The following is a 27,103-nucleotide window of genomic DNA, read 5'->3' on the forward strand; positions in this document are numbered from 1 at the left end:
AAACAATTCAGCTTTCCTAGAACCAAAAATAAACCTCACTAACACCATCAGGGCATTTGAATAGTAGCCATTCAATTCAACTTGCTCTATCGTTCACAGACTCTCTGCCTACTTGCTACTTCCTTTACTTTTGAAGGTAAGAGAAAATATATTACATTTAACACTATTAATTACTCATGACAAGCTTTATAAAACCTCTTAAAAAAACCTTATTCAGATGTTGTTAAATATATACATTTAAAAAACATGTTAGCATTATAGTGTGGCTGAATTGTGTCTTTCTGATTGATTGTTTAGCATTCTCTTGCGTTCTGTACATAGATTTTTGTTTAGTGATGAATAAGTTAGTTGTTTATTTTCTTTGTAAATAATACATCTGGGAGGCCAGCAAAATAAAGTACACACACTGAACGTTTCCTGACGATGCCTGCATTTTTTCAGGAGAGGACCCCACGAAACAAATAATTACAACTTTTAATTTTAATAATAGGGTACGGTCACTTATTTAGAGTCCTCTTTATATTTATGAGACTTATGTTTCTGGAGTCACTGTTGACTGTCTACTAAACCGCTGAATCACTCACACACTGAAATATGCATATTGTACGCTTTAGTCAGTAGTTAATAGCTATTATTATGCATGAAAAATAGTCTTAAACTGAAAAACTTTGTAACTAGCTGTTGGGTCTGCACCTCAGCAGGCCCTCTAGTTCAGATGTTATTCCTGTGAAGAAAGCAAATGTTACGAAATCAGTTTTACCCTGGTTCTTTTTATTCCTCGGGCATCCAGAGATGGCACCAGAACTCAGTAGTCATTTTCACAAAACCTTTATTCATCTTTATTCATCTTCATTTAAGCATGCATCTTCTAGAAGTGGAGACATGCAAGGCCGGTGTCCCTCTGCAAATCTTCCACTCTTTTGTTTGTTACAGTCAGCTTTATAGAAGCGACCCCATCATAAAACCCCCATGGAGTGCTTGTATGAGCACGTACCCATATGTCTATGTGAGTGCACGTGAGTGACTGTATGTGCGTACCTGTGTGTATGTGTGAGTGCACGTGAGTGAGTGTTATTAAATCCCAGTTCTTTTGTATTCTTTACAGCCAAAAAAGACACAGCTCATAGTGGTCTTTTACTTTAAAAATGGCGACTGAGCAGTGAGCACACACAGAAAAACGCCTGCTCAAATCAGCCAGTCTCAAGCAGAAAACAGGAAGCCAGGTTATTTATGTACTTCTCGACGTCACATACACTTTAAGTTTCGATCAAACACTCTGCTTAGTTTCACTTTCTGCCTGCAAAAGCATTTAATTTCCTGTCAGTCCCTTTTGGCACAGACTGTACTCAGAGTTAGGCCTCTCGTATCTAAAACAACATAATCAGCAAATACGCATTCAGATTATATATTCAAACCCCAACAGTTTCCCCTTTTCGTCTTTTTTAAAAGCCGACGTAAACCCTAATTATTCCCATTAAGTTTACTTCCATGTGAGAATAATAGCTAAAATATAACAAAAGAAATCATATCAAAAATGAAACCTTTCAATTGCCCAACCCTTTAGGTCCTCCGTCCCCTCAACGAGTTGTACACTTTCAATGTTCCCTTATTACTATAGCATAATTACTTGTATCCACAACAAATAAATCAAACAAATAAATCAAGCCCTTATACAGCACCTCGCGTTTACGCTGGGCTGTGAGCTATCATTGCTTCTCTTCCTACCATCCCCTTTTGACCCCAGAGTCACAATTTAACCCCACTTCTGCCTTCCCTCACTGCTCCAATCCAATCATCTATAATTAACTTTATCCCCTAAAGGGCCCATATTGCTCTTCATTATTTTTATGGCCACATTTAGCCTTAACAAGCCTTTAATATCCTAAACAACAAATTTCCTTGAACATTCGTGCTCTGTGCTTCTTTTGTGGTCCCGTTCGGTCCGGTGCTTCCAGGATTCTCGCCAACCTGCTCCTTCTCCTGTAATGGAAAGAAAAGGAAAACGCCTCTCTCTGCTATGCCTCCATAACCTATTATGTTCATCAATTGTTCTCTTAATTCTTCATACTTGGTTCAACCTATCATGTTCTTGGGTCTATCATTTATACATATATAATCTGCAATTTTATTCATTTGGGTAAGCTACACTATTAACAACCCTTGACACTCCAAAAACAAAAAAAACCTCTCTTCTTCTCTTATCTGATCATCTCAAGTACGTCCTGTACTCAACTTACTACTTTAAACAAAGACAAAGCAAACTGTTTTTCACCTCTACCCCAGAAACTAATCTACGTCATGTCTGTGTCTGTAAGCGTGCATTAAAAAAACTGTTGGTATGCAAGTGCAAAAGTTTCCAAGCGAAATGTGTCTTAACTCTGACCTACAAGTGAACCTTCATGTTATCTGTGTCTAGAAGCATTTTGTTTTTACATTGACCGTTTACTTATTCTACTAAAAAAAATCAAAGAGAAAACAAAACAAGCATTTTCAATCAATTAAGTTTAAGCATAGAAGCAATTACTTATGAGTAAGTTTTATTAGAGCTAAATTATCAAACACCCAGAAAATCATAACATGATCACAAAGCCCCTTATTTCAAATTAAACCCAAAATCACCCCTTCTTGACACACTTCGTGTGTCACTAAAGACCAGCTACTGAAACAGAAAATACTGAAAATACTTCACCACCTCTTATAAAATTAATAGAAAAAGCTTAGTCAAATTATTTCTCTAAAACCCTCAGCAATTCTCCCCTCGGGTAAATTTGCTCCGGGCTTCCAAACCTGTGTTTAGGAATAAAATCAGTTTAATCATCATGTTAAGTCTTTTAAACCCCTGGCTCCATTCAGAGCTGCCTAGAAACAACACCTGTGTGTTAACACTAACTTCATTTTTTTTAAAACCCACATTTCCCATTTGTAATACCTGTGTTATAACAAAACTTAAGACAGAACAGTTATCAGTCATGTTCTTCGTACAGCATATTTTGATTTCATTTTGCTCCTCTTAATGTAACGGTACATTTTAATTTTACTTTATCAGACTTAACCAAAATATATGTGCTTTCCTTACTTTGCTCCTGTTTTAAAGGAAAAAACCTTGGTCACTTGGTTGAATCACAGATTCTCAAACCTCAAAACAATGTGCATCTTTAATCATTCATCCAAATAACAATTTTACACTTCACTTATACATTCACACATTTATATATAACACTGACTGCCAAGATAAATTATTTCCATTACCATATCACATCTTCACTTCATCTTCAAAACCTTAGTACCGGCACACCTAACTTTTCGACTATTTTAAAAGCCTCTAAGCCCAGGTTCGTCCACCTTGCTGGTCAATTACAGCTGTCATTTGTCCGAGACAGCGGTCTGACTTCTAAGCCCTATTTTAATTTATAAGCGCTTCCCGCAGCTCGACAGGAAGTCCCATTTATCGGCATATAAACTTACACCTTAAAGCTTTACTTAAGGCTCACCTGTCAGCCACGTTGAAATGGTCACGCCCGAGGCCCCGCCCCTGTCGGTCAAAAAGCGCGGTAAGGAAGTGGTCAATGACCACTTGGTTTTTAACGTGTGCCCGAAGTTCTGCGGTTACCAACCGGGCTAACTGAATGCCGCCAGGGATGACCATGCGTCCACGATCACCAGTCACTGCCACACGCTGAGCAACGACGCTCCTAGGAATCGTCCTTCCCGTCCTAAGTAATTTAAATCATTTTAAAAGCATCACTGTGGACTCTAACCGCCAGTTTATTATCTGATGCCTGACTCCAACTCTGCTAATCAATACAGGGATAAATCCATCCCTTAACCAAATATCCTAACCTAAACTCTTTTTCTTGGCTGACGTAACAAACACACATATCCCACCAACTTCAAACATACGTCACAACAATTAAATATCGACCCCAATATTAACAACAATGTGGTTTCATCCAATAGCCCCCCTCACCATTCAACAAGCTAGGGAGGACAATAGAAATAAAAGAATGTCTCTGAGCATACAGTTTAAGGCAAGGCTTACAAATTTAAGTACAATAATGGCAACATTTAATAATTTCAACCTAACATTAGCCATGAGTCATACTGGTCACAAAATAAAGTACAAATCTAGAACTAATTTAACACATTATTACGAGTCCTTTCCTCTGTAGCTTGGACAGTTAATGCGTTGGCAACTTTAAAATGCATCCACACCTTCTCTGTCAATATTCCTTTCAACTAAGCTGATGCCTCAACAGCTGGTGATTTGAAAAACATTGACTTATCTAAGCGATTTATATCTAATGGCTTAACAAGTAACATAGTGGAAATAGCACAAATAATACCCTAAAATTCCTTGAAACGTAAAAATATGAATTTTACAAGAGAGAACTAACATGCCAATTAGAGAAGCTAGAGGAGGTGGCCCAAATTAAATAATACATTCCATTTATAAAGCATGTAAGGGAAAAAAATAACACAATGTCACAGACTCAAGGCACAGAGTGTCACGGTCTGCGGAGGCAGACCGTGCGGAAAGGTGTGTGGTGGACCCAGGTGCGAACACAAACGAGGATGCAGGAGTGGATTCCAACAAAACGAGCCTTTTATTATGGCTGATGAAAAGAACAAAAACAGAATGAGGGCAGCATACGTGTAGTGCTCAACAGAAAACCTAAACTGGACAAAACTAAGGAAAGACTATGGCTGGAGGTACAGAACACAGGAGGTGGTAACACAGACGACGCGAGACAGACTGTATGAAACACAGAGACTAAATACACATGAGGGATGATCAGGGGAAGTGGCCACACATGGGAACACAGCTGACACACATGAACTTAACGACAGGACAGAAGGAGTGAAACTGAATACACTGACCGTGAATACAGACTTTCAAAGTAAAACAGGAAACATGGAGATTAGACAAGACACATGAACCGGGGAGACGTAGTACAGGGGAGATGACATAACCGACAGCATGGACTTGACAATATAAGACACGCAGACATAAACACACGAAGGGCAAGGGAGACTTAATACACGGGTAATATGTACAAATGGCTGGACTGCCTTAGTGACCCTAAACAAAGAATAAACATCAAAATAGGCTAAAACACAAAACACTGGGTCGCACGACCCAGGACCATGACACAGAGACATCCATAAAGACAAGTGATGAGGGATGAGGACTGCTGGATGAGAACAAAAAACACACAAGACACACATGGTTAGAATAAATACCACAAGTTTCACTGAAGGCCTAATCACTGTGAGTTGAAAAAATAAAAGTTTGTGCTGCAAACTGGGTTTGATTTGTTTATAAATTAGTGCAATAGATCAGCCGTAGAGTCTTTTGCTCCAATGAGGGCATTTGCAGCATCATCAGAATCTATGCCACATCATACAGGGAGTACAGAATTATTAGGCAAATGAGTATTTTGTCCACATCATCCTCTTCATGCATGTTGTCTTACTCCAAGCTGTATAGGCTCGAAAGCCTACTGCCAATTAAGCATATTAGGTGATGTGCAACTCTGTAATGAGAAGGGGTGTGGTCTAATGACATCAACACCCTATATCAGATGTGCATAATTATTAGGCAACGTCCTTTCTTTTGGCAAAATGGGTCAAAAGAAGGACTTGACAGGCACAGAAACGTCAAAAATAGTGAGATATCTTGCAGAGGGATGCAGCAGTCTCAAAATTGCAAAGCTTCTGAAGCGTGATCATCGAACAATCAAGCGTTTCATTCAAAATAGTCAACAGGGTCGCAAGAAGCGTGTGGAAAAACCAAGGCGCAAAATAACTGCCCATGAACTGAGAAAAGTCAAGCGTGCAGCTGTCAAGATGCCACTTGCCACCAGTTTGGCCATATTTCAGAGCTGCAACATCACTGGAGTGCCCAAAAGCACAAGGTGTGCAATACTCAGAGACATGGCCAAGGTAAGAAAGGCTGAAAGACGACCACCACTGAACAAGACACACAAGCTGAAACGTCAAGACTGGGCCAAGAAATATCTGAAGACTGATTTTTCTAAGGTTTTATGGACTGATGAAATGAGAGTGAGTCTTGATGGGCCAGATGGATGGGCCCGTGGCTGGATTGGTAAAGGGCAGAGAGCTCCAGTCCGACTCAGACGCCAGCAAGGTGGAGGTGGAGTACTGGTTTGGGCTGGTATCATCAAAGATGAGCTTGTGGGGCCTTTTCGGGTTGAGGATGGAGTCAAGCTCAACTCCCAGTCCTACTGCCAGTTTCTGGAAGACACCTTCTTCAAGCAGTGGTACAGGAAGAAGTCTGCATCCTTCAAGAAAAACATGATTTTCATGCAGGACAATGCTCCATCACACGCGTCCAAGTACTCCACAGCGTGGCTGGCAAGAAAGGGTATAAAAGAAGAAAAACTAATGACATGGCCTCCTTGTTCACCTGATCTGTACCCCATTGAGAACCTGTGGTCCATCATCAAATGTGAGATTTACAAGGAGGGAAAACAGTACACCTCTCTGAACAGTGTCTGGGAGGCTGTGGTTGCTGCTGCACGCAATGTTGATGGTGAACAGATCAAAACACTGACAGAATCCATGGATGGCAGGCTTTTGAGTGTCCTTGCAAAGAAAGGTGGCTATATTGGTCGCTGATTTGTTTTTGTTTTGTTTTTGAATGTCAGAAATGTATATTTGTGAATGTGGAGATGTTATATTGGTTTCACTGGTGAAAATAAATAATTGAAATGGGTATATATTTGTTTTTTGTTAAGTTGCCTAATAATTATGCACAGTAATAGTCACCTGCACACACAGATATCCCCCTAAAATAACTAAAACTAAAAACAAACTAAAAACTACTTCCAAAAACATTCAGCTTTGATATTAATGAGTTTCAATAATAAAATTATTCCTCAAAAATACAACTTGCCTAATAATTCTGCACTCCCTGTACATTTGCCTCATGGAGTCTAACACTGCTATTTCTAAGGCTTCTACTGCAGGGTTAGGAATTCTGGTCAGAAAGTCTCTAGTCTCTCACATAGCAACAACCTAAGACTGGATACCAATGCTGCAGGAGACTGTTAAGATAAAGACGAGACCTTTCTGGGTTGTTTACTCCAGGAATGTACTGAATCAGCACACAGGGGCCAATAGAAATAAAGCAACTTTGTAGTTCAGTATCAAAGTCAAGGGCAAGAACAGTTTAAGCAGGCAATGGACAATGAACTTTCAGTCAGTTTCAAGAAAGTTCTGGTAAACATCGTGTGACTCAGGAGGTGAAAGCAGGACTTGATTCAAACCAGCTGAGGACTGCACCTGGCTGTCGCTGCCTGAGCAGGGTCAGTGCTCTGCGCAGCTGCTGTCTCTCTCATGTGTGCCAGAGGCCCAGGTGTCTGCTGGTTCTGTGACTCTTCTCGCTTGGGTGTCCGAGGAACTGCTCCAGCCTTAAGTCTTCGCTGGAGGGTCCGAAGATCTGCTCCAGCCTCCTGCTTCCGGTTGGGGGTCCAAGGAGCCTGTCTGGCCATCACCGTCACCTGTGGCTTCCACGCCGTCGCCCGCAGTGCCACCACCTGTGGCTTCCATGCCATCGCCTGCAGTATCATCCTCGCCTGCAGCTTCAGCCTCGCCTGGCCCTGCGGTTGCCATGCTGCTGCCTTTTCCACGGTCAGCACCTCAACATCACCGGCCACCTTCCAGGCCGCTGGTGGGACTTCATCGCCGTCATGGACAACTCCTGAACAGCCTCCTGAAAGGTGTCGCTTCCGCGGCCTTCCGCCTGGCCGGCCTCTGGATTTGTTCTGCCCACGTCGCTGCCGTCTTCCACGCAGCTGACCTCCGAGAAGTCTTTGTAATGAATTAGTGAACTGGCGACCTCCAGATGGATTTTTCTGTTTCACTTCAGCTAGCTAACAGTGAAGAACCACCTAGTGTGAAATAGTACACCATCTCATTGGGTTTGTCACATAAAACCCATTGCTGCAGCCAGGGTCAGTACCGAATTAACCACCATAAACTGCTTTTTATTTTTATTTCTTTGTTTTCCGCTGAGTTATCAGCTATGTCACTAATAAGCTTACATAAATGAATGTCTATAACCAGCAACCAACCAACCAACCTAGTGGCATTACTTTCTCTACTGGCAGAAGACACCACTGGACATGCTCTAAAATGTAACATTAAACACTCATTCATAGACAATGTTAAATCTATACAGTTTTTTTTTCTTTTCTTTTTTTTTTTTTTTACAGTAGATTCAAATGAAACTCAATACATGTAGTTTTTTAGCTTGGTTTTCAGTCCATCTGGTCACAAAGTGATGTAAAAATATATAACTTTTTACCACTAAACTGATACCACACCTTTTATCTGTACCACTGACAGTTCATGTGCTGACATGTTGCATCCACACCTTCTCTGTCAACATTCTTTTCCTCAAAGCACAGCTGCTGCCATTAGATTGATGATGATTGTAAAAATAAAGACCTCACCTAAGCAGCTTATATCCAGTGACTCAACAAGCAAACAAGATAGAATTGACAAAAATAATACCCTATTGCAAAATGTATAAACTCTTTCAAGTTTAAAATTAAAAATCTGAAATTTCTTTAGAGGGAATGTACACATCCAAGGCCAATTCAATGGCACTTTAAATGATTTACTCTAACTGCTATAATGGAAGGAGTACCAAAGGGCTGAAATGGTCAAATATATATACAAATATCAATAAAATGCTCCTCGGATATCTATAAAATTAACATTAAATGTCATGTATATTCTGCAAGCCTGAGATAACTCACACAGTTATCACACTAGTGATCAGCATCAGCCAACAGCAAATATCATAATGTGTACTTTATGCAAAAGTATTACGTAATACTACAAATATTTTCATCTCGAAAACTTCAACTTAAGACAGCGGCTGAGGTGCGACAAAGGATCTCTATTTTTGTACTAACTTTGTCTTTCTTTTCTTTTTTACGAGTAGTGTAATTGAATATTTATCTGTTATGCTCTAGATTAAAGACTATGGTTCGTTTATAACATTCTCTACTTACTTTTAGCTGTTTTGGCAGAAAGTGGTAGCTTTATTTATATAACTTCTCTTACTTTTTGACTTGGTCATATGCGTTCTTTTAGCCTCATTGAATTTTCAGTGTTTTGTTGCATATTTTTAACCCACAATGTTCTATAGGGTTTTTTTTAGTTAGAGTTTTTTAGAGATATGACCATATATGAGGGTGGAATTATTTTCAGCTAATGAGAAAGATCCTCTAGTAAGAAGTATTCATAAACTGTTATGGTGCAAAGCGTGGACACAAATTTCAGCTAATTACTGCTGAGTAACAGGCTAATAGATTATATATTTATACGTATGTATGTATGTATGTATATTTGTGTGTGTATGTTTTGTGGGTTTACATAAAACATTTAAATTGTGTGCAACAGTTGTGTGGCAATTCACAAGTCAGACACAACCCCAATAAAAGGTAGAAAAGCCAAATGGCTGCTCTCGGGGGCTCTTGTTTGCACATAGTCCATAACCCCTCCCTCCCTCTCCTTTTGAAAAGTTCCTCTTTTGTTGATAGCTACATAGATAGCTTGATAGATGTATCATACTGGTTCTTCTTGACTCATATTCCTGCTTTTGTAATTTCATCTTTTTGCTGGTAAGACACATTATAATTTACACTCTGTCTCATCTCACACTAATCTGTATTGAACCTCCAGTCATTAAGTTTCCCAAATGTATTTTTCTCTCACTATATGTGTGTGTTTGTGTGTGTATATTTAAATATGTATACATATATATATATATATTATGGGTGCAATGGTACTCGTATCGATACTGAACCGTTCGATACAGTGCTTTCGGTTCGCTACGCATATGTATCGAACAATACAAAATTAGCAATTTATTTTATCGACTTTCCTTCTGACGATGCTGTCTGTGTTGAGCGCTCAGTGGATCTGCACTCGACAGTGCAGCCTAGGCGGAGTAGTCGATCGCAGATTCAGTGAGCGCAGGGCAAGCTAGCAAGACAGAAGTTAAGCTCTCCTTGCAACATGGCAAATTGAACCACCCCACCCTCATTCAGATGTGGCGTTTGGAATTATTTTGGTTTTCATGTGACGTATGACCCTGGAGGTAAGCGCGTCATGGACTAAAGTAAAACAGTATGTTGGATGTGCCATGCAATGCTCAATTACATGGGTGGGAACTAGTGTGTTAGCGCAGTTAGCTCGTTAACGTGTTGGCCGTCCAGCCCCATGCACGGGGCGATCCACGGTAGCTCGTTAACGGAGATTTGCCGTGTTGTGGTGTTAACGTCATTTCAACGAGATTAACGCTGACAGCACTAGTGGGAACACAACGAATATGACTGCACATTTACTCCAACATTATCCTAGTGCAAAGACAAGTGGAAGCACACAAAAACAACAAGCACGCATGCTACAAACTTTAGCCGAGTCATTTAGACAGCCGTTAGTACATGATTCTCCTTATGGGGACCTGATATGTTTAATATGCTGCTGAGAATATAGCCCAGAAAAAACGTATAGTATAGCTTTTATTTTGGAAAGAGCCATTTCTCTGTAATAAACTCTCTTTTCCAAAGACCAGAGCAGCATACGACAGAAGAAAGAGAAGAGAGAAAGAAAGACCAGGAGGGGACCAAAAAGAAAGAAACCTCTGTTTTGAGTTTCTCCGATGATAAGGAAGCTGAGGAGTCTACGTTTAAATTGAAGAAGTCATCTGAGAAAGCAGTTCTGTTCCAAATTAGGAAGAAGGAGGCTCCGCCTGCCAAGACCATCGTCAGCACAGGGGCTGGTGGTGCTGTCTCATCATCTGCTTCACCCAGGCAAGATTATAGCAGTCAGACGTCACGATATTCTGTGGAAGATGACGACGAAGATGATGATGATGAATACAAGGATAATGGGAGCAATGATGACAGTGATAGCGATGAACGTGGAGTGGGATCTCCTTCAGCCAGCTCAGCCTCAGACTCTAGCAGTTCTTCTATACGCCCGTAAATATCCCCAATGCTAGAGAGATCGAGGCAGCCAAGAGACGGCGTCGTGCCAATCGAACCCAGAAAGAATTCATTCCCCTCAGTAGAGATGGCCAGAGTTCAGCTGGCAGCACACTAGATCACTACAGCAGGGAAGATGAAGATGACAGAGTCGATGATGATGATAATGAGCTGGATGATCACGAGAGGAGAATCGAGTTTGCCCCACGGATGAGGAGCATCAGGGAAAGAATTACTGAGAAACTTGGAGAAAGTGATGGCAGTCGGTCAGGGACTGATGGGGAGGAGCAGGAACTCTGGGAAGAGACACAAATTGGGAAGGGAGTCAAAAGACGACCAGGGGAGCAGAGCCCATCTAGCAGTGACTCCAGCAGCTATAGCAGCAGTAGCATAAGCAGGCGAGATAGAGGAAGACAGAAGAAGAAATCTGCAGGAGTCAAAGTTCCAAAGATGCTTCCTCCTGTCACTGTCTCAACGGTCAAGAGAAGGATCGCTGGAAAACTTGAGTCGTTGAAGGAGGTGTACAGAGCACGCCAGGCAGAGCTCAGAAGGATGGAGGGCGATGTTGAGGGTGCTAAAACCTCGTTGGAGAATCTGGAGGAAAGCTCCTCAGAGAAGCAGCTTAAGTTTTACAGGACCATGACGACTTATGCCCACAACATGGTGGAGTGTTTGCAGGAGAAGGTTGTTGAGATCAACTCTCTGGAGCTGCAGTTGCACACTCTGCTGTCTGACCAGATGGAGGCGCTGTTGGCTCAGAGACGAGAGAAGATTAAGGAGCAGGCAGACCACCTGCAGCAGCTTGGCTATAACACAGCAGAGCAGAGTGCAAGTTCAGCCAATGGATCAGAAACTCAGTGTGAGGTAAGCGTCGGTGTTAAAACTGAGGAAGACTTTGATATGGCTGAAGACACATAACCTTCAGCAGAAGAGCAGGAGCAGCTGCAGAACAACATAGCTGACATACTGTTGAGGTCTAAGGCAGACTTTTCTGATGTCCAAGAAGACTTCTGCAGTGTTAAAAAGATTCTGTCTCGCTTTGAAGAATGGAGGGAATGCTACTCGGAGTCCTACCACAATGCTTATATCTCTCTGTGTCTGCCCAAGTTGCTGAACCCCATCATCAGGCATCAGCTGCTGGCATGGAAGCCTTTAAAAGATACCAGTGGAGACTTTGAAAACCTCCCATGGTTCACAGCAGTGGAGACCTTTTGTCATGGACATGGCCACGAAGAGCTGGAGCACACAGACAGACAGACGCTGTCCAGCGTCATAGAAAGGACCGTCGTACCCAAAATGACTGCTTATGTGGAGCTGGTGTGGGATCCCATGTCCCACCAACAGTCTGTCTGTCTGACTGATGTGTGCCACAGTCTGAAGGAGGACTATTCTATCTTTGAAGGAGAGCATAGCAAGCCAGTCAAGGCATTCACAGAGGCTCTGGTTCGCAGGCTGAGAAGCTGTGTAGATGAAGATGTCTTTGTTCCCCTGTACCCCAAAAAGTTTCTTGAAGAGGCGTCTTCACCTCAGCGTCACTTCAGAGATCAGCGGTTCTGGACAGCTGTAAAACTCTTAGGCAATATGGGGAAGTGGGATTTACTGCTCCCCGAGTCTGTATTGAAGGAACTGATGCCTACCCCATGCCTCGAATCGAGGACTTGCTGGAGAAGATCGGAGCGGCCAGGTACATCACCACCTTGGATCTGTACAAAGGTTACTGGCAAGTGCCACTGGAGGAGTCTTCTCGACCGTACACCGCCTTCAGGACACCTGCCGGCCTGTTCCAGTTCACGGTGATGCCATTTGGCCTACATGGGGCACCGGCCACCTTTCAAAGGCTGATGGACAAATTACTACAGGGGTGTGACCCCTATAGTGCCGCCTACCTGGATGATGTAGTGATCTTCAGCAACACCTGGGAGGAGCATCTGCAGCACCTGTCCGAAGTCCTGGGAAGAATCCATAAGGCAGGGTTGACCCTCAACCCCTCTAAATGTGAGTGGGCACGGCAGGAGACCCGCTACCTTGGCTACCAAGTGGGCAGAGGTGAGGTGCGCCCGCAGTTGGATAAAGTGGAAGCTATCCAGAACTGCCCTCGGCCTCGCACCAAAAAGGAAGTCCGGTCTTTCCTGGGGCTGGTTGGCTGGTACCGAAGATTTGTGCCCCAGTTTGCAACTATTGCGGCCCCTCTTACTGCGTTGACCAGCAAGGACCAACGGAATCCTGTCATATGGACAGCGGAATGTGAACAAGCCTTCAAAGGGCTGAAAACCTGCCTGTGTACGACCCCAGTTCTCAGGAGCCCAGACTTCAGGAAGAGATTTCTGGTCCAGGTGGATGCCTCCAAAAGCGGCCTGGGAGCAGTGCTGGCCCAAGGGGACCCTGGAGATGAGCATGCGGTCCTATACCTAAGCCGCAAGCTGCTGCCACGGGAGACCAACTACTCAACGGTGGAGAAGGAGGCCTTGGCTATTAAGTGGGCACTGGAGAAACTCAGGTATTATTTACTTGGAAGAGAGTTTGAGCTGGAAACTGATCATCGAGCGCTCACCTGGATCCATTCCATGAAGGACCATAACAGCCGACTGACACGCTGGTACCTTTCACTGGAGCCTTTCAGATTCATCATCCGTCACAGACCAGGCAAGCTCAATGTAGTGGCAGATTATCTCTCCAGGTTGCCGCACAACGCCAACCTCCGGGTGGAAGGGGATGATGTGACGGAGTTACACCGTCCCGGGCCGCAGACAGCTGATCTGGGCGCATACACGCACCACCACCATTAGTTTCTACAATTACCGTGGCTGCGCGTCTTTTCGTCGACCGGGCAGATAAACGAAAAAGGGTGAGAGGTATATTTTGAGCAGCGCAGAGGGTGGCCAACATATTTTCCCACTTACCTTTAATAAAGCCGGTCGCGGAGACTCGCTGTGATCGCCGATTATACGGGGGTTATGCAAGCCGATGGTATGGTGTTCCGGGGTTTAAATAGTGGGTTCGCGTGCGCTTGAAAGGTCACGTGAACTGCATTATTTTTTGGTTTGTTTTTTATTATTGTGAAACACTGTAGGCTGCCTGGAATTGGCCATAAATGTCTGTATATACATATATGTATTGTAGGAATACAGCGGGAAATAAGCTGAGGGGGGAAAGATTGTTTGGTTTGACTATTACGCCTAGTGGGAGGGGCTATGGGGTATAAAAGAAGGCGGTCAGGGCCTACCTGGGTTCTTTTCCAGTGAGATGTTACAGAGAGGGTAACATGCAGACTGTGTTTTGTATATAGATGTTTGTTTTGTGTTGACTTAAGTTAGTTTCCTATTTTCTTTGTAAATAATCTTTTGTGCACCTGGGAGGCCGGCAGAATAAATTATCCACACTGAATGCTTTCTGACTACGCCTGCATTTGTTCGGGAGAAGTTTAGGAGAGGACCCCGCGACATATATACATATATATATATATATATATATATATATATATATATATATATATATATATATATATATATATATATATATGTGTGTGTGTGTGTGTGTGTGTGTGTGTGTGTGTGTGTGTGTGCTGAGTATAACCTGGAAATCCTGGGGTCAAAATGGGAGATGCCCCCAAGGGTGATGGAGAATGACCGAGCTAAGATCCCTAAGATCCTGCGGGACTTCCAGATACAGACGGACAAAATGGTGGTGGCCACCAACCGGACGTGGTGGTGGTAGACAAACATGAGAAGACGGCCGTAGTGATCGATGTAGCGGTTCCGAATGACAGCAACATCAGGAAGAAGGAACATGAGAAGCTCGAGAAATATCAGGGGCTCAGAGAAGAGCTCGAGAAGATGTGGAGGGTGAAGGTGACGGTGGTCCCAGTGATAATCGGAGCACTAGGTACGGTGACTCCCAAGCTAGGCGAGCGGCTCCAGCAGATCCCGGGAATAACATCGGAGATCTCTGTCCAGAAGAGCGCAGTCCTAGGAACAGCTAAGATACTGCGCAGGACCCTCAAGCTCCCAGGCCTCTGGTAGAGGACCCGAGCTTGAAGGATAAACCGCCCGCAGGGGCGTGCTGGGTGTTATATATATATATATATTAGACATGATATTTTAGGTTATTCATCAGCAATAGAGATAATACAACAATGGCATAAGTAATTCATGCAAATACACCAACCGACAGACTGTGAAAGTATTTTAAGTTCTGTGTTTTCCTTTCCGTTGGCTGTCATGGTATTTGATTCAACGTGATGTGCTCATAATGTAGCAGCTGGTTTATGCTGGTAAATGCTATCTGTGCAAATACCATAAATACAAGAGGACATTAAACCTTCTGTGTTTATCTGATTTTTCTGCCTTCCAGTGCAGTGCTCTTAATATGTTGCAAACTATAAATAATTTTAATTAAAGAGTTATCATTTCTGTTACTTTTTTCTTAAAGGCTTAGTGCTAATTTTCACATTCACTCACATTGTATTTGTTCACAGATTGGAACTCCATCAAGATGTATTTCAAAAGGGGAAAATTCAGAGTGTACATTTCCCCACTACTGAATATCACAGCAATTGTTTTGGTCTCCATCCTTTTATGGAATTTATCTGGATATACCTTCTGTCATCAGGAGTCAAGACTTTGTGCCTGTCACAAATGTCTAACAGACAGTGATCCTTGGTTTAATTACATCATTAGTGAATCTCCTAAACCTTTTATGTCACAGAAACATAAACCCTCGGAGGAAGATTTCAACTGGTGGAAGGTAAATAATGAAAACATATTACAATAAACCTTTGTCCCACTGTGGCCATGTTAAAGTTATTTTAACTGCCCATCCCTTGTTTATTTTATGACACCTGTGTTTACTGGTATAGCAAGAGCAGTATATTCAAGTGTGTGCTACCTCCACCAAAAAAAACCAACACAAATATTCCTCCGTAGTTTAGCTACGGATTAGATAAGTTTAAAAAACCTTGTTTTATGCTTATCTTTTTTTATTTTATGTTTACTCAACTCTTTATCCTTGCAACCCGTATTTCTAACTGGCTGAAGAATTGTAAAATACAATTACTTATATAGATATCTTTAAAATGATAAAAGAAAAAAAAGAAGTTTCACCACTCATCTGAGAAGCTTCTTCAGTTCTAAGAGCAACTGGTGGAGAGTCCCAGATTTTAACCTTATTGGAAGTATCCAATTGGAGGGATAATAGGTACTTTGTATCAAACCAGTGATTTATGACCTGTCGTCAAATGCTGTATGACAGAAGAAGTAATAAAGGAAGTAATAAAGGTTTACAGCAGTCATAGTTTTTATGAATATCATAAAATTATATAAAAAACAATATAAATAATCATATAAATAATCACCATACTTCATTGGTATGGTGGAAGTATGGTGATGTAATAGGATGATGAATAGGATGTTTGGATTTTAAAGCCAAAAGGTTTACTTTTTTGACAAAAAAATTACATCCTTTTTAGACAACTGTTTTTGGGGACCCGTGCGTGTGTGTGTGTGTGCATGTGTGTATGTGTGCATCTATGTGTGTGTGTGTGTGTGTGTGTGTGTGTGTGTGCGCGCGTGCGTGTCTGTGTGTAAAAACGTGTTAAAAGGATCTCTTCACAGCCCCCCTCACCTAGTTTTCAATTGAGAAGAAATGTTACATGGAGATGCTCCATGTTTCAGCCATAACTGAAGAGTCCATGCCTGGAAATTGCTTGCATTACCTGGATTTAATTGACACACAACTGAGTTTAAGATTGAAAATAATGAACAGTGATGGCTCTGATCTGGCCCCGGATGCCCTGGTTGTTGTTATCAATTATCCTTTAAATACCATTTTCGCACAGTGTGAGGTTACTCTGGGTGACAGGTTGATATCCCAAGGCCAGTTCAACTCATCCCTGTCCTCCCTGTGCCGCAAAAGGAGGCGCACCTCACAAACGGAGGGCGCCCTTACTCAGCCTTCTGCCTCCAGCAGAGCTGTCCCTCGGACCCTCCAGCAAAGACAGGTGAAGGCTTAAGTGGCCCCTCGGACCCTCCAGTGGAGATGAACGAAGGCTGGATGGGTCCCTTGGACCCTCGAAGTGCCACGAAAGGCAGCGCTAACAAGGTGCAGTTCTCAATTGGCTTCTTAGCCTCCAGGGATCTAGAATCAGCTAAGGGCAGAGGGCTAGCCTCTGGGGAGGCCCTGGAGAGAGTAACTGTCTCAAACGTAGCCAGTTCATGAGAAACAGCACAGGTTAATATGAAATTTTCTCACTGCATGGAATGAATTGGCAAGACTGGTGCCCGAATGGGTGGCTGAGCTACTGGGGACACTAGAGACTGAGCTGAGGGAAGCTGAGCAGCTGATTGAACTGTAGGCTGTAGGTCAGCTGCCTGAACTGAAGGCTGTTGACTGAGCTACACCTTGAGCAGGGGATGAACAGTTCTCAGAATTGTCAGTCTTTACATTAGCAGTGCTAGTTAGTATAGCTCCAGGCTCGAAGGGAGCAGAGCAAAAACAGTCATTAGAATTTAATGTAGCCCCCAAAAGGCAGTCTCAGTAATCTCAGCTGCAGGGAAACCAGGAAATCCACAGTTATTATTGTCCTCCTTCACACAAAACACAGCCCCCGAATAAATAGTCCCAAAGTCTGAAACAGAAAAATTGTCCTTTTTACTCACCAAAGCCGGCTGCTCTAAAATCCCGGGGTCCGACTGTGGTGAGCACCACTTCCCATTTGAAGGCTGGACCGACGGGCCGAGCAGCGAAGCGGTAGTGGCTGGTTGAGTAGTAGTGCCCAGGGAGCGAAGGTGAAGCTCGTTCAGAATAAAATACTGTGCGAGCGGATTAAGTGAGCTGAGCAATCAGGGGAGACCGGGAACTAATTGCTGTAGCCGATTAGCTATAGCTTTCCCCTTGTGCTGCAGGAACAGATTGATTAGCCGCTCTACGGAGTAGATGACGTTCCTCTGGAGCTCCTCGGATGGATTAAATGCAGCGGGGTCCACGGTGGCTGGTTCGTACTGTCACGGCTCATGGGGAAAGCCATGTGGATTTTAATGAGGGACCCAAGATGCAGACAGCTTTCAGATGCAAGGGAGTTTCATTAGGGAAGTGAAATAAACAGAAATACAGTGGGCATGAAACAGAACCTGAGGATAACCTAAACTGGAGACAACTAATAACAACAGACCTAAAGGTGATACCTAAAGTGTGTGAATGTGTGTGTGAATGGGTGGATGACTGGATGTGTAAAGCGCTTTGGGGTCCTTAGGGACTAGTAAAGCGCTATACAAATACAGGCCATTTAAAGGGGAGATGCAGGGAGACTCGGGAAAACCACACAGGAAAACTATGTCTACTATGAGCGACCATCTTTGAACAGAGGCGGTGGCTCACGACACCAACTGTCTACCATCTATAATCCAGTTTTGAGATCCCTTCCCAGACACCTTAATGCCCACTCAGGAAATCACATGATAGGGTGGGGTCAGGTTTCACAATGAGCTCACCCGAAACCTTGGCTGATTGTGACCTACACCCATTTTCACACCTTGGCTCATGTGATTAGGTAGAGGACCAGTAGGGGGTCCATGTCCCTCTTGAGGGACACTCCCACGAGTCTTAAATCTGGGACTCTCCACCATTTAACCCTAGAAATGAAGAAGCTTCTCGGATGAGAAGTGAAATGTTTTCAAGCAACTCAAAGAAATCGAAGACGCTTTTCCCCCCCAAGCTCCTTAGGCTACGATGACCTGGATGATTGAGAACCTTCACAGACATATCTCAATAATTAATAACACAAATGTGCATACGTTTGATCCTTGGAGACACTTAGAAATAGATGCTAGTGCTATCTATCAAATAACTGAAATTGAATCAAACTGAAACTGAATCAGAACAATATTAATCCCTAAGGGAATTACACTATTGCGCACAGTTGCTCCAAGACAATGCAGATATTTTGTCATTAGCAGGGATAATGTTAAAGACGAAATGTGTTTTGAACAAGAGATGTGATCTGAGGTTGCAAACTTTATTCTTTTTTCTCAGCCCTTACAGAGGGAAAAACAAAACTTCACTGTCTACAATAAAACACTAGAACGTGTGTTTCAGACAATAACACCCATTGCAGATGTTGAAGAACCTCGCCCTGATCGCTGCAAGAGTTGTGCAGTGGTGGGGAATTCTGGAAATTTGAGAGGATCCCAGTATGGACCCCTGATTGATTTCCATGATATTGTGATAAGGTAAGAATAATTTAATGGCATTTGTCCCGATTCGTGATTGAGGTGTGAGACAAACCACTACTGGTCCAAGTGCGTCAAAACAATGATTTTATTAAACACATGTGTGGAAAGATACACAGCTCGATATTGTCAACCTAGATCTTCCGTCAAAACATACTTTCAGCATGGTTTTATTATGTCAGGGTAAACACCCCTTCTCGCGTTAGACAAAACATCACATGTATAGGTTACCATTAACGACAGTTCTACAACTTTCCATGTTTAACAGCATTTTTCCCTATATGGTTGTCCGGCTCCTCCAGATGCTTCCTGTAGACCTTGGATCACTAGTTGCCAAGCAGAGACAAAGCAAGATGTCTTTCACTTTTACCCTAGAAATTATACTTCATGTCTATGTGTATGTAAGCATGTTAGGCATTCATTCACAGCATTCAAGTCATTTCATCAATATATCAGTTCAGACATAACGCTGAACGACATTTTTAACCTTCATTAGACTGTATGCTTAACTCTATCATGAGCACAAATGCAATGTGTGTTAATAACATGATTGAAACTGTATGTTTAATAAATGGAATAAATAATAATAATAATAATGGATTGGATTTATATAGCGCTTTTCAAGGCACCCAAAGCGCTTTACAATACCACTATTCATTCACTCTCACATTCATACACTGGTGGAAGCAAGCTACAGTTGTAGCCACAGCTGCCCTGGGGCAGACTGACAGAAGCGAGGCTGCCATATCGCGCCATCAACCGGCGACCGGAATCAACATGATATAAAATGATATAAAATGATATAATTCCCACACATTATAACCATCATTACACAAAAAGAAAACACAAAAGCTAATTTCAACAGCACTGTTCACTGACAAAACCTGAAAAGCCTAGATTCATGTCACAAAAAAAATCTAAGTTTTGTTATGTTTTGTTATGCATATAATGTGATGTAAATTACAATGTTTCTAAAATGCTAAATATGTAAACTTATATATCCTTCTGTACTATTTAGAGTCAACCGTGGGATGACCAAAGGTTTTGAAAGAGATGTTGGAACTAAAACAACTCATCGTGTCATGTATCCAGAAAGTTCTACTAGATTGGACAACAAAACTCATCTTTTGTTTTTTCCATTCAAAACACCTGACTTTTTGTGGCTTCTGAAGTCATTAATTCCAGGGTAGGCCAAACATGGCTTCTGTCTTCACTTTAATTATATTTCAATTTCTTTTAAAACTTATGTTGCTAGAAACTGTACTGCTACTGTACTGGAATGGCATTATGAAATTTCAGATTTTAATAGCTTTGCAATACATTCTTAGCTAACTATAAGTAAAGGTGCAATCCAGGTTCATCTGTTTGAACAAGCAAATTAAACAAGGTTCAAAATTTAGTTAAACCTTAAAGGGTTCAGATCAATGGTGTATATTTTGTTTAGCATTCAAATGACATATTTTAATTTTCTTTCCTGGCCCTTAAACTCATTTACACAGTGGCCCCGACAGGCCAAATGGACTGCAACTTAAGAAAACACCAGCAATGAGAAAAACGCTGCAAAAGCAAACAAAACACAACGGAAATAGAAAAAACAAAAAAAGAAATAGGAAAAAACAGATTTCCAAAAGCACCAGGGAAGTGTTTCTGGGGAGACAATTTGCAATAACCAAAATATGCTAAGTATTGCACTGGGAGATACTTAAAAGAAGTGGAGGATCTATCGGTTTTGTGAGGAAAGAAAAGATGAAAGGCAAGTGTGTTACCCTAACTATTAGCCTAATAATCCATCATAAGTATTACATGAATCATGTTTTTTCCTATTTCTGTTTTTGTTTTTCCTATTTGTGATTTCTTTTTTCCTATTTCTGTTTTGTTTTTCCTATTTCCGTTGTGTTCTGTATGCTTTTGCAGTGTTTTTATTGCTGGTGTTTCCTTAACTTCCAGTCCGTTTGGGCTCTCAGGGCCACCATACATTTAGCTGTAAAATGTATAGAATGTTATAAATCCTAAATGCTTCAAATAACTTAACTAAATGTTAAAAAAATGTCATTGTTTTGTTGGCTGACATAAAGGGGAAAAAGATTATTTGGGGTAGTATCTATCCACCTAATGCTGATGATCAGACTTTTAAGTGCTTTAAACAACAATATTGCCCTGGTGGGGATTTTACGGTGTCAGTGGATCCAGATCAAAGTGCCACTGTAATTTGTAGGCTTGAAAACAAATGTACACTGGCGAAGGCATTTGAAGGTGGTAAACACACTGGACACAGTGAAATAATCTCCTACACAAATCCTTTGTTTACTCCAACACAGATGACTCAAGTTTATGAGCAATGCTGCAGCTATTAGGAGATATCAATATCAGGCCTATATCTCATTTCCCAGCCTAATGTATGGGTAACTGAACCCACAAAAAAGAAACTATATGTGGTTCTGTGTCTTTCCTGGGGTGTTCCCACAACTGTTTCATGGGGAAACTTGCTTTAAAGAGCGGAAACACCCACACCCTCTAGCAGATCATTACATGAAGGAACCTTTTAAAAACAAGCGCGTCCATGCTCACAGGTGTACACACGGGTGCTCACACACACAAACTACACCCTTTTTGGCTCTTACCTCAAAGCACACTGTGCGCTGTCGATATTATGTGCTGCACAATAATGTTTAATATTTAGTATTTACTGTTATATTCCCATATATCATCGTGATGTTGTTTATTGTATTGCTCTCGTTTTCTTCTGCTTGTTTTCTTTTTTCTTTCTCAACAAGTGATCCAGGTGATTGATATATGTATTTTTTTTGTCTGCTTATTTAGTTGGTTTTTGTTTTTTTGCCCTTTATCCCCGTCCCTCTTCTCCGCTGTTTTTCCCCCCTCTTCCTTTCTCCCTTTTCTTTTCCTCATTCAAGTCTGTCCCGTATCTAGCAAGTGAAAATAAAAAAATAAATAAAATAAACAATAAAAGGTGAATCAAATAGACCATTACGGCAAGGCTGGGATGGTCAATTTGGTAAAGTAAATCCGTTGGGCATCTTTCCTCGCCTTTAGACAATAATTCTGATGGCAAAAGAACCAAACGGGACAGGCAAAAAAAGAAAAAAAGAAAAGAAAAAAAGAGTGGAAACACAAACGTGTTCTTCATCGATTCTTCTACCAGGCTCAGCTTTGATTCATTTTCTCACAATCTACTTCATTTTTTCTGCATACAAAAATGCCTTGATTTCCTGAGGGTCATGAATTGAACATCTTGCATTGTCCCATTGTATGTGTGGTCAAGCCTTTGACAGAATGTTAGCTTCAAACCATGTTTCCCTAAAACAGGCACCGCATCTCCCCATTAAATCTGCTCTCTAGTTGCCGTTGGGACCATTGGGAGTAATTTAACTTACAGCTGAAGCAGTAATACTATTACTTTTAGCTGCATATCCACTTTCTAGTGGGCTAATAAACAGGAAATATTAAAACACAATTTTGAGACACCCCACTCCCCAAGAGCTGTTTGATATTAAAATATATTCCTATGATATATTCTGGTTTTTCACATAGCTAGCAGCAACTCTTTTTTTTTTACATGGAAGAAAGTTAAATAAATTGTTTTATGAACAACTGAACATCTTATTGTGATTCTTAAGTCTTAGGTAATTATTAGCATTTGTTTGTTAAACAATTTTTTTAACAAATTCAACAATATATTTTCTTTTCAACAGGGAAAACGGTGCTCCAAACTCTAACAAGATAACTAACAAAGATTTGGTGAGTATTTTAGGTTTACCTTAACAAAACTGGCAAATGTTGATGCCCAGGAAGTCCAATAATAACTTTACGCTACCATTAATTCAGGCATGCATGCTTACATAGACACTGTCCCCCATTTAGAAAGACAGAGGCGTCACACACTCTCACAAACCAATCCCGACATCAACGTCGTCATTTTGAATAAATGTAATTTTTTAAAATAAGAATTATGTATGCTCCCACTAAAAATCAAGAATGTTGGATACTGTTTGTCGCCGATTTGGACAGCCCAGCGGGTGCTCCCAATGCCTTTGGAGTAGGTGAAGCCAAAGGCAAGATATGCTTCATCACATTTTCCAGTAATGCCCCCCCCCCCTTACAATGGCTCTTCCCACCCTCAGCCTTTACTTTGTTGCAGTATTTGTTGTTTACTCTGTTCTGCATCCGGTATGTTATTGTTTTCCACAGTTGCTCATACTTGAAAATTATGTGCTCGGAAGGTCATGCATGTCACTGAACAAAGCCATGCCACTAATAGTGGCTTCTTTTAGCCACAGTAGTGCTTATTTAAAGTATTTTGTATATTAGTATATTGTGCATATACTTCATAAAAGAACAATTAATAAAACTCAGATTTAAAGATTTGCCTGATTTATAACAGGTGTCGATCCTTCATCCAGCTTTCATGAAATATGTTCATGATGTCTGGCTGAGAAAGAAGGCTGCTTATCCATCCACTGGCTTCCTTGCTGTGGTTCTCAGCTTATTAATGTGTGATGAGGTATGTTCACCTTACACAATCTACTTCTACATTATGCGTCTGACCGACACTCATTGTAGACATACTTGAAGAAAAACCGATTAAGAAGCAATTTCACAAACTAATATATTCATGTAATGTAAATTATGAAAGTATATTTATGGTTAGTACTTTAAGTGCACCTTTGATTGTGTAGTTTTTAACACTTTGGACTGGCAAGTGAAAAGTTGCTGGTTTGATTCCAACTGGAGAAACATATTGTTGTTTGGGGTTGTGTCTGAAAGGGCATCCAACATAAGTTATTCCCATTCAAACGTACAGAGCTACCCATTTGTGTCAAATAGGCAGCCAAAAATAATTTTATGCAACTCTCAGATAGCACTGTATACAAATGCCAAACTTTCAAACTGATCTAATACCAAGTAAAGACAGGACCAATGTTGGAGTCAAGGAGACTCAACTAATACATTGCACTTATAATTGCAGCGTATTCATGGCCAAAATTTCAATTACATTGGGGGTTTTGTATGCCTAAAGAGGAATAAAAAAAACTCTGGAAAGTTTTTTTTTTCCATGACTGAAGTTTTCATAATTCATGCATGAAAGGGCTAGGAGTGCAATTTGTGGCAACATTTATTTAAATTCAATACTAAAGACTTAATGACTGTAAAAACTTTGTTTCTTTAGGTTAATGTCTTTGGGTTTGGAGCAGACAGCGAGGGAAACTGGAACCATTACTTTGAAATCCTTAAAAACAAACGGTTAAAAACAGGAGGCCACCCAGGAGAAGAAGAATATAAAATGCTTGTTAAATTACACATGAGGAAGAAAATAGTTTTTTTTAAAGGATGGTAATTTCCTTTAGTTTTTCATTTGTCTCCTCATCATTTTCAAGTCATCGTCAGTGATAACCATAACTCCGTAAGAATAAATAAATTTAGTTCTAAAAAAAAAATCAGTGACCAGCAAAACCAAACAGCAAAAAACACAATTACTGAAACTGACATGCACGGTTTGGGATTGTTAGTAATGAAGACTCAGACCTCAGGAGATAAACATCTGTTAATAGAATCATCTATTAATAGAATCATCTGTTAATCCAGTGCTTCCCAAACTTTTATTGGCAGATATAGACAAAATACTGTTACTGTTAATCTAACTATTTTGAGTTTTTATACGCTTACATATACACACCCTTTCTAAATGGAGTTACTGTCCCTCCATTTAGAAAGGCAGAGGCGTCATGGTGTAATTATTTCATGTGTAGTTGGGTTTTTTTTTTCCCTGTGTAACAATATTCAGCATTGCCATCAATACATTTTTCAAAAAATGCCTCTCTGTGCAAAATGGGTTCAAGAACATAAACAGCTGTGGGATACTGTTTGTCCGTGATTTGAACTGGGGGAACAAATTGTGGTTCAGACTGATATTATTTGTATCCCACTGTAACTTTACTGTATAAAGAGCTAACATCTAGGCCCCACACTTTGGGAACCTCTGTGTTAATCTATGACAATTATTAAGCACTATGTAGCAGAGATGGCGACTTGCAATCGCAAGTTAGACCTGACCAAAACAAAAACCAAACCAAAGTTTTGGGATTTGAGTCTTGAGACCTTGTCATGAATTGCTGTGTGAGGCAGGTAGGATTAGACCCCAAATTCTGTTTATTGCAACAACCCTGAGTGAGTATGCACTTATCATTTTAAATGCTGTTGTACATCAATAAAGCAAAGGTCATATAAGATAATTCATAACATTTTACAAGTGTTAGAGAGACTAATTGGTCAATAGAATATCAGTTTCATCCATTAGACTCTTGAGACTTGACTTGGACTTGAAAAAAATTGCTGGTGAATATTTCTTCTATGTAGCATGTCTACATTTTGTCTCCAAAATAAAATGAATACAAAATGCAATGCTGCTTTCAGTTTGTCACTTTTCACTCCATTACCTGATTAGATGTTGAAGACTTGATGAATGGGTACAGTGCCATTTAGTATCAATCATGAATTCATGCCATTCACATTAAACTCCTGTAACCTGTTCATTATCAAGAAACGAAGTATATATGTTTGTTGCAAAAAAAGTTATTGAATATATTCTACACTCATACTGGATGCTTCCATCCAAACAGAAGGTTTGGAGATGTTCTACAACACTTCACAATCAGATTTATAATAATGAATGGATTATATCGTGGTGGCTATGTCCAACCTTTGCATGTATAAATATCTGCAGAAAACATGGTGTGGCGATGGTAGGAAGCTGAAGTACTTTGATACAGTCCAGATCAAAAGTGTAAGACTACATGAAAAATGGTAAAAATAAATAAATCATATTTTGCATGGTTGGATCTTAACAAGGTTCCAAGTAGAGCTTCAACATGCAACAAGAAGAAATGGGAGAGGGACAAAACACTTTTTTGAGAATGCAATTTATTGAAAGCAATGCTTAAACTATGGTAGCAAATGGTCGCAAGCTTGGCTACTATTTGGGCCAGCGCCTCCTCTTGCTGGCTCACTCGTGTTTCCGCCATGCCCCAATCCTGAGTTTTGGCACCACTGTCGACTATGCATGATGGACTCGACCACGTTTCAACACTTTTCAGCATTTTCCTTTATTCTCGGTTGTCATCTTTACTAACACCAATGGACACAGATTTTCGGCGGTGTCCTGGACATAACAACAACAACGACAATTCAGAACCCAGTTAATTCTTCTTAAGCAGGTGAGGCACAATTGCTGATGCAGCTCCAGCGTGTCCCTGCAGCGTCCCCATGGATCATGCCCTTATACAGGACACCATAAGATAAGATAAGATAAAACTTTATTAATCCCACGGGTGGATTCCTCTGGGAAATTCGAGTCATTTGGAATTTTTTAAATGATCCCGGGGGTTATGGAACAAAAAAGTCAAGTGGAAGACCCCAATTACACCAGTACTGAGGCAGAGGATCCAATTGGTTGTCTGTCATGACACTGGACAATCCTAGACGGCACAAAACCGACTGTTTGGACTTTGCAAGAGAGCTTGGGGTAGTGAAAGGTGGAATAAAGTTTCCAACATTACTGGCATGACAAGCAAATCCCACCCAAGATGTTTTCTACACGGACTGGTTAGACAATGAGTAATAGCAGTCACCTGCTGAAAGGACTTGTTAAAAAATTTGGCTCAGCACCCATACGGCGCGAGGCCCAGACTCCAGGAAGGAGCACATAGAAGCCAGGCATGAGAGAGAAGGACCAGCTGCCTGATCGCCAGATGGAGCAGCTTGTGCGACGATCGGTGGGACTTTATTTTTTAGTTTCAATATTTGTTTCAGTTTACTTTTAAGGTTGCATCGTTGTAACCCCAT

At 41.2% G+C, this 27,103-nt stretch overlaps 1 protein-coding gene and 1 pseudogene across 7 annotated transcripts; both read left to right on the forward strand.

Annotated features, from left to right (window-relative positions):
* Window positions 1-25,668, forward strand: LOC146683616 (CMP-N-acetylneuraminate-beta-galactosamide-alpha-2,3-sialyltransferase 1-like). Of its 7 annotated transcripts, none has more exons than XM_085445129.1 (7): window positions 3-136; window positions 15,499-15,767; window positions 19,050-19,246; window positions 20,265-20,432; window positions 22,957-23,002; window positions 23,646-23,765; window positions 24,432-25,668. In XM_085445129.1, the coding sequence occupies exons 2-7, from the start codon at window positions 15,516-15,518 to the stop codon at window positions 24,597-24,599; spliced, it is 951 nt and encodes a 316-aa protein (XP_085301255.1). In that variant the 5' UTR covers window positions 3-136; window positions 15,499-15,515; the 3' UTR covers window positions 24,600-25,668. The 7 variants fall into 7 exon arrangements, with proteins under 7 accessions (XP_085301258.1, XP_085301255.1, XP_085301257.1 ...); XM_085445131.1 differs by having other exon boundaries at window positions 8-136; window positions 19,113-19,246; XM_085445133.1 differs by having other exon boundaries at window positions 71-136; window positions 15,729-15,767.
* LOC146683617 (intron Large complex component GCFC2-like) lies at window positions 7,634-14,456 on the forward strand (annotated as a pseudogene).
* Window positions 25,669-27,103: the final 1,435 nt, after the last annotated feature.

This window comes from Copadichromis virginalis, linkage group LG22 (assembly GCF_057382275.1).
Source record: "Copadichromis virginalis isolate Kocher_CV1m ecotype Utaka linkage group LG22, C_Virginalis_male_GT1.1, whole genome shotgun sequence".
NCBI classification, from domain to species: Eukaryota; Metazoa; Chordata; class Actinopteri; order Cichliformes; family Cichlidae; genus Copadichromis; species Copadichromis virginalis.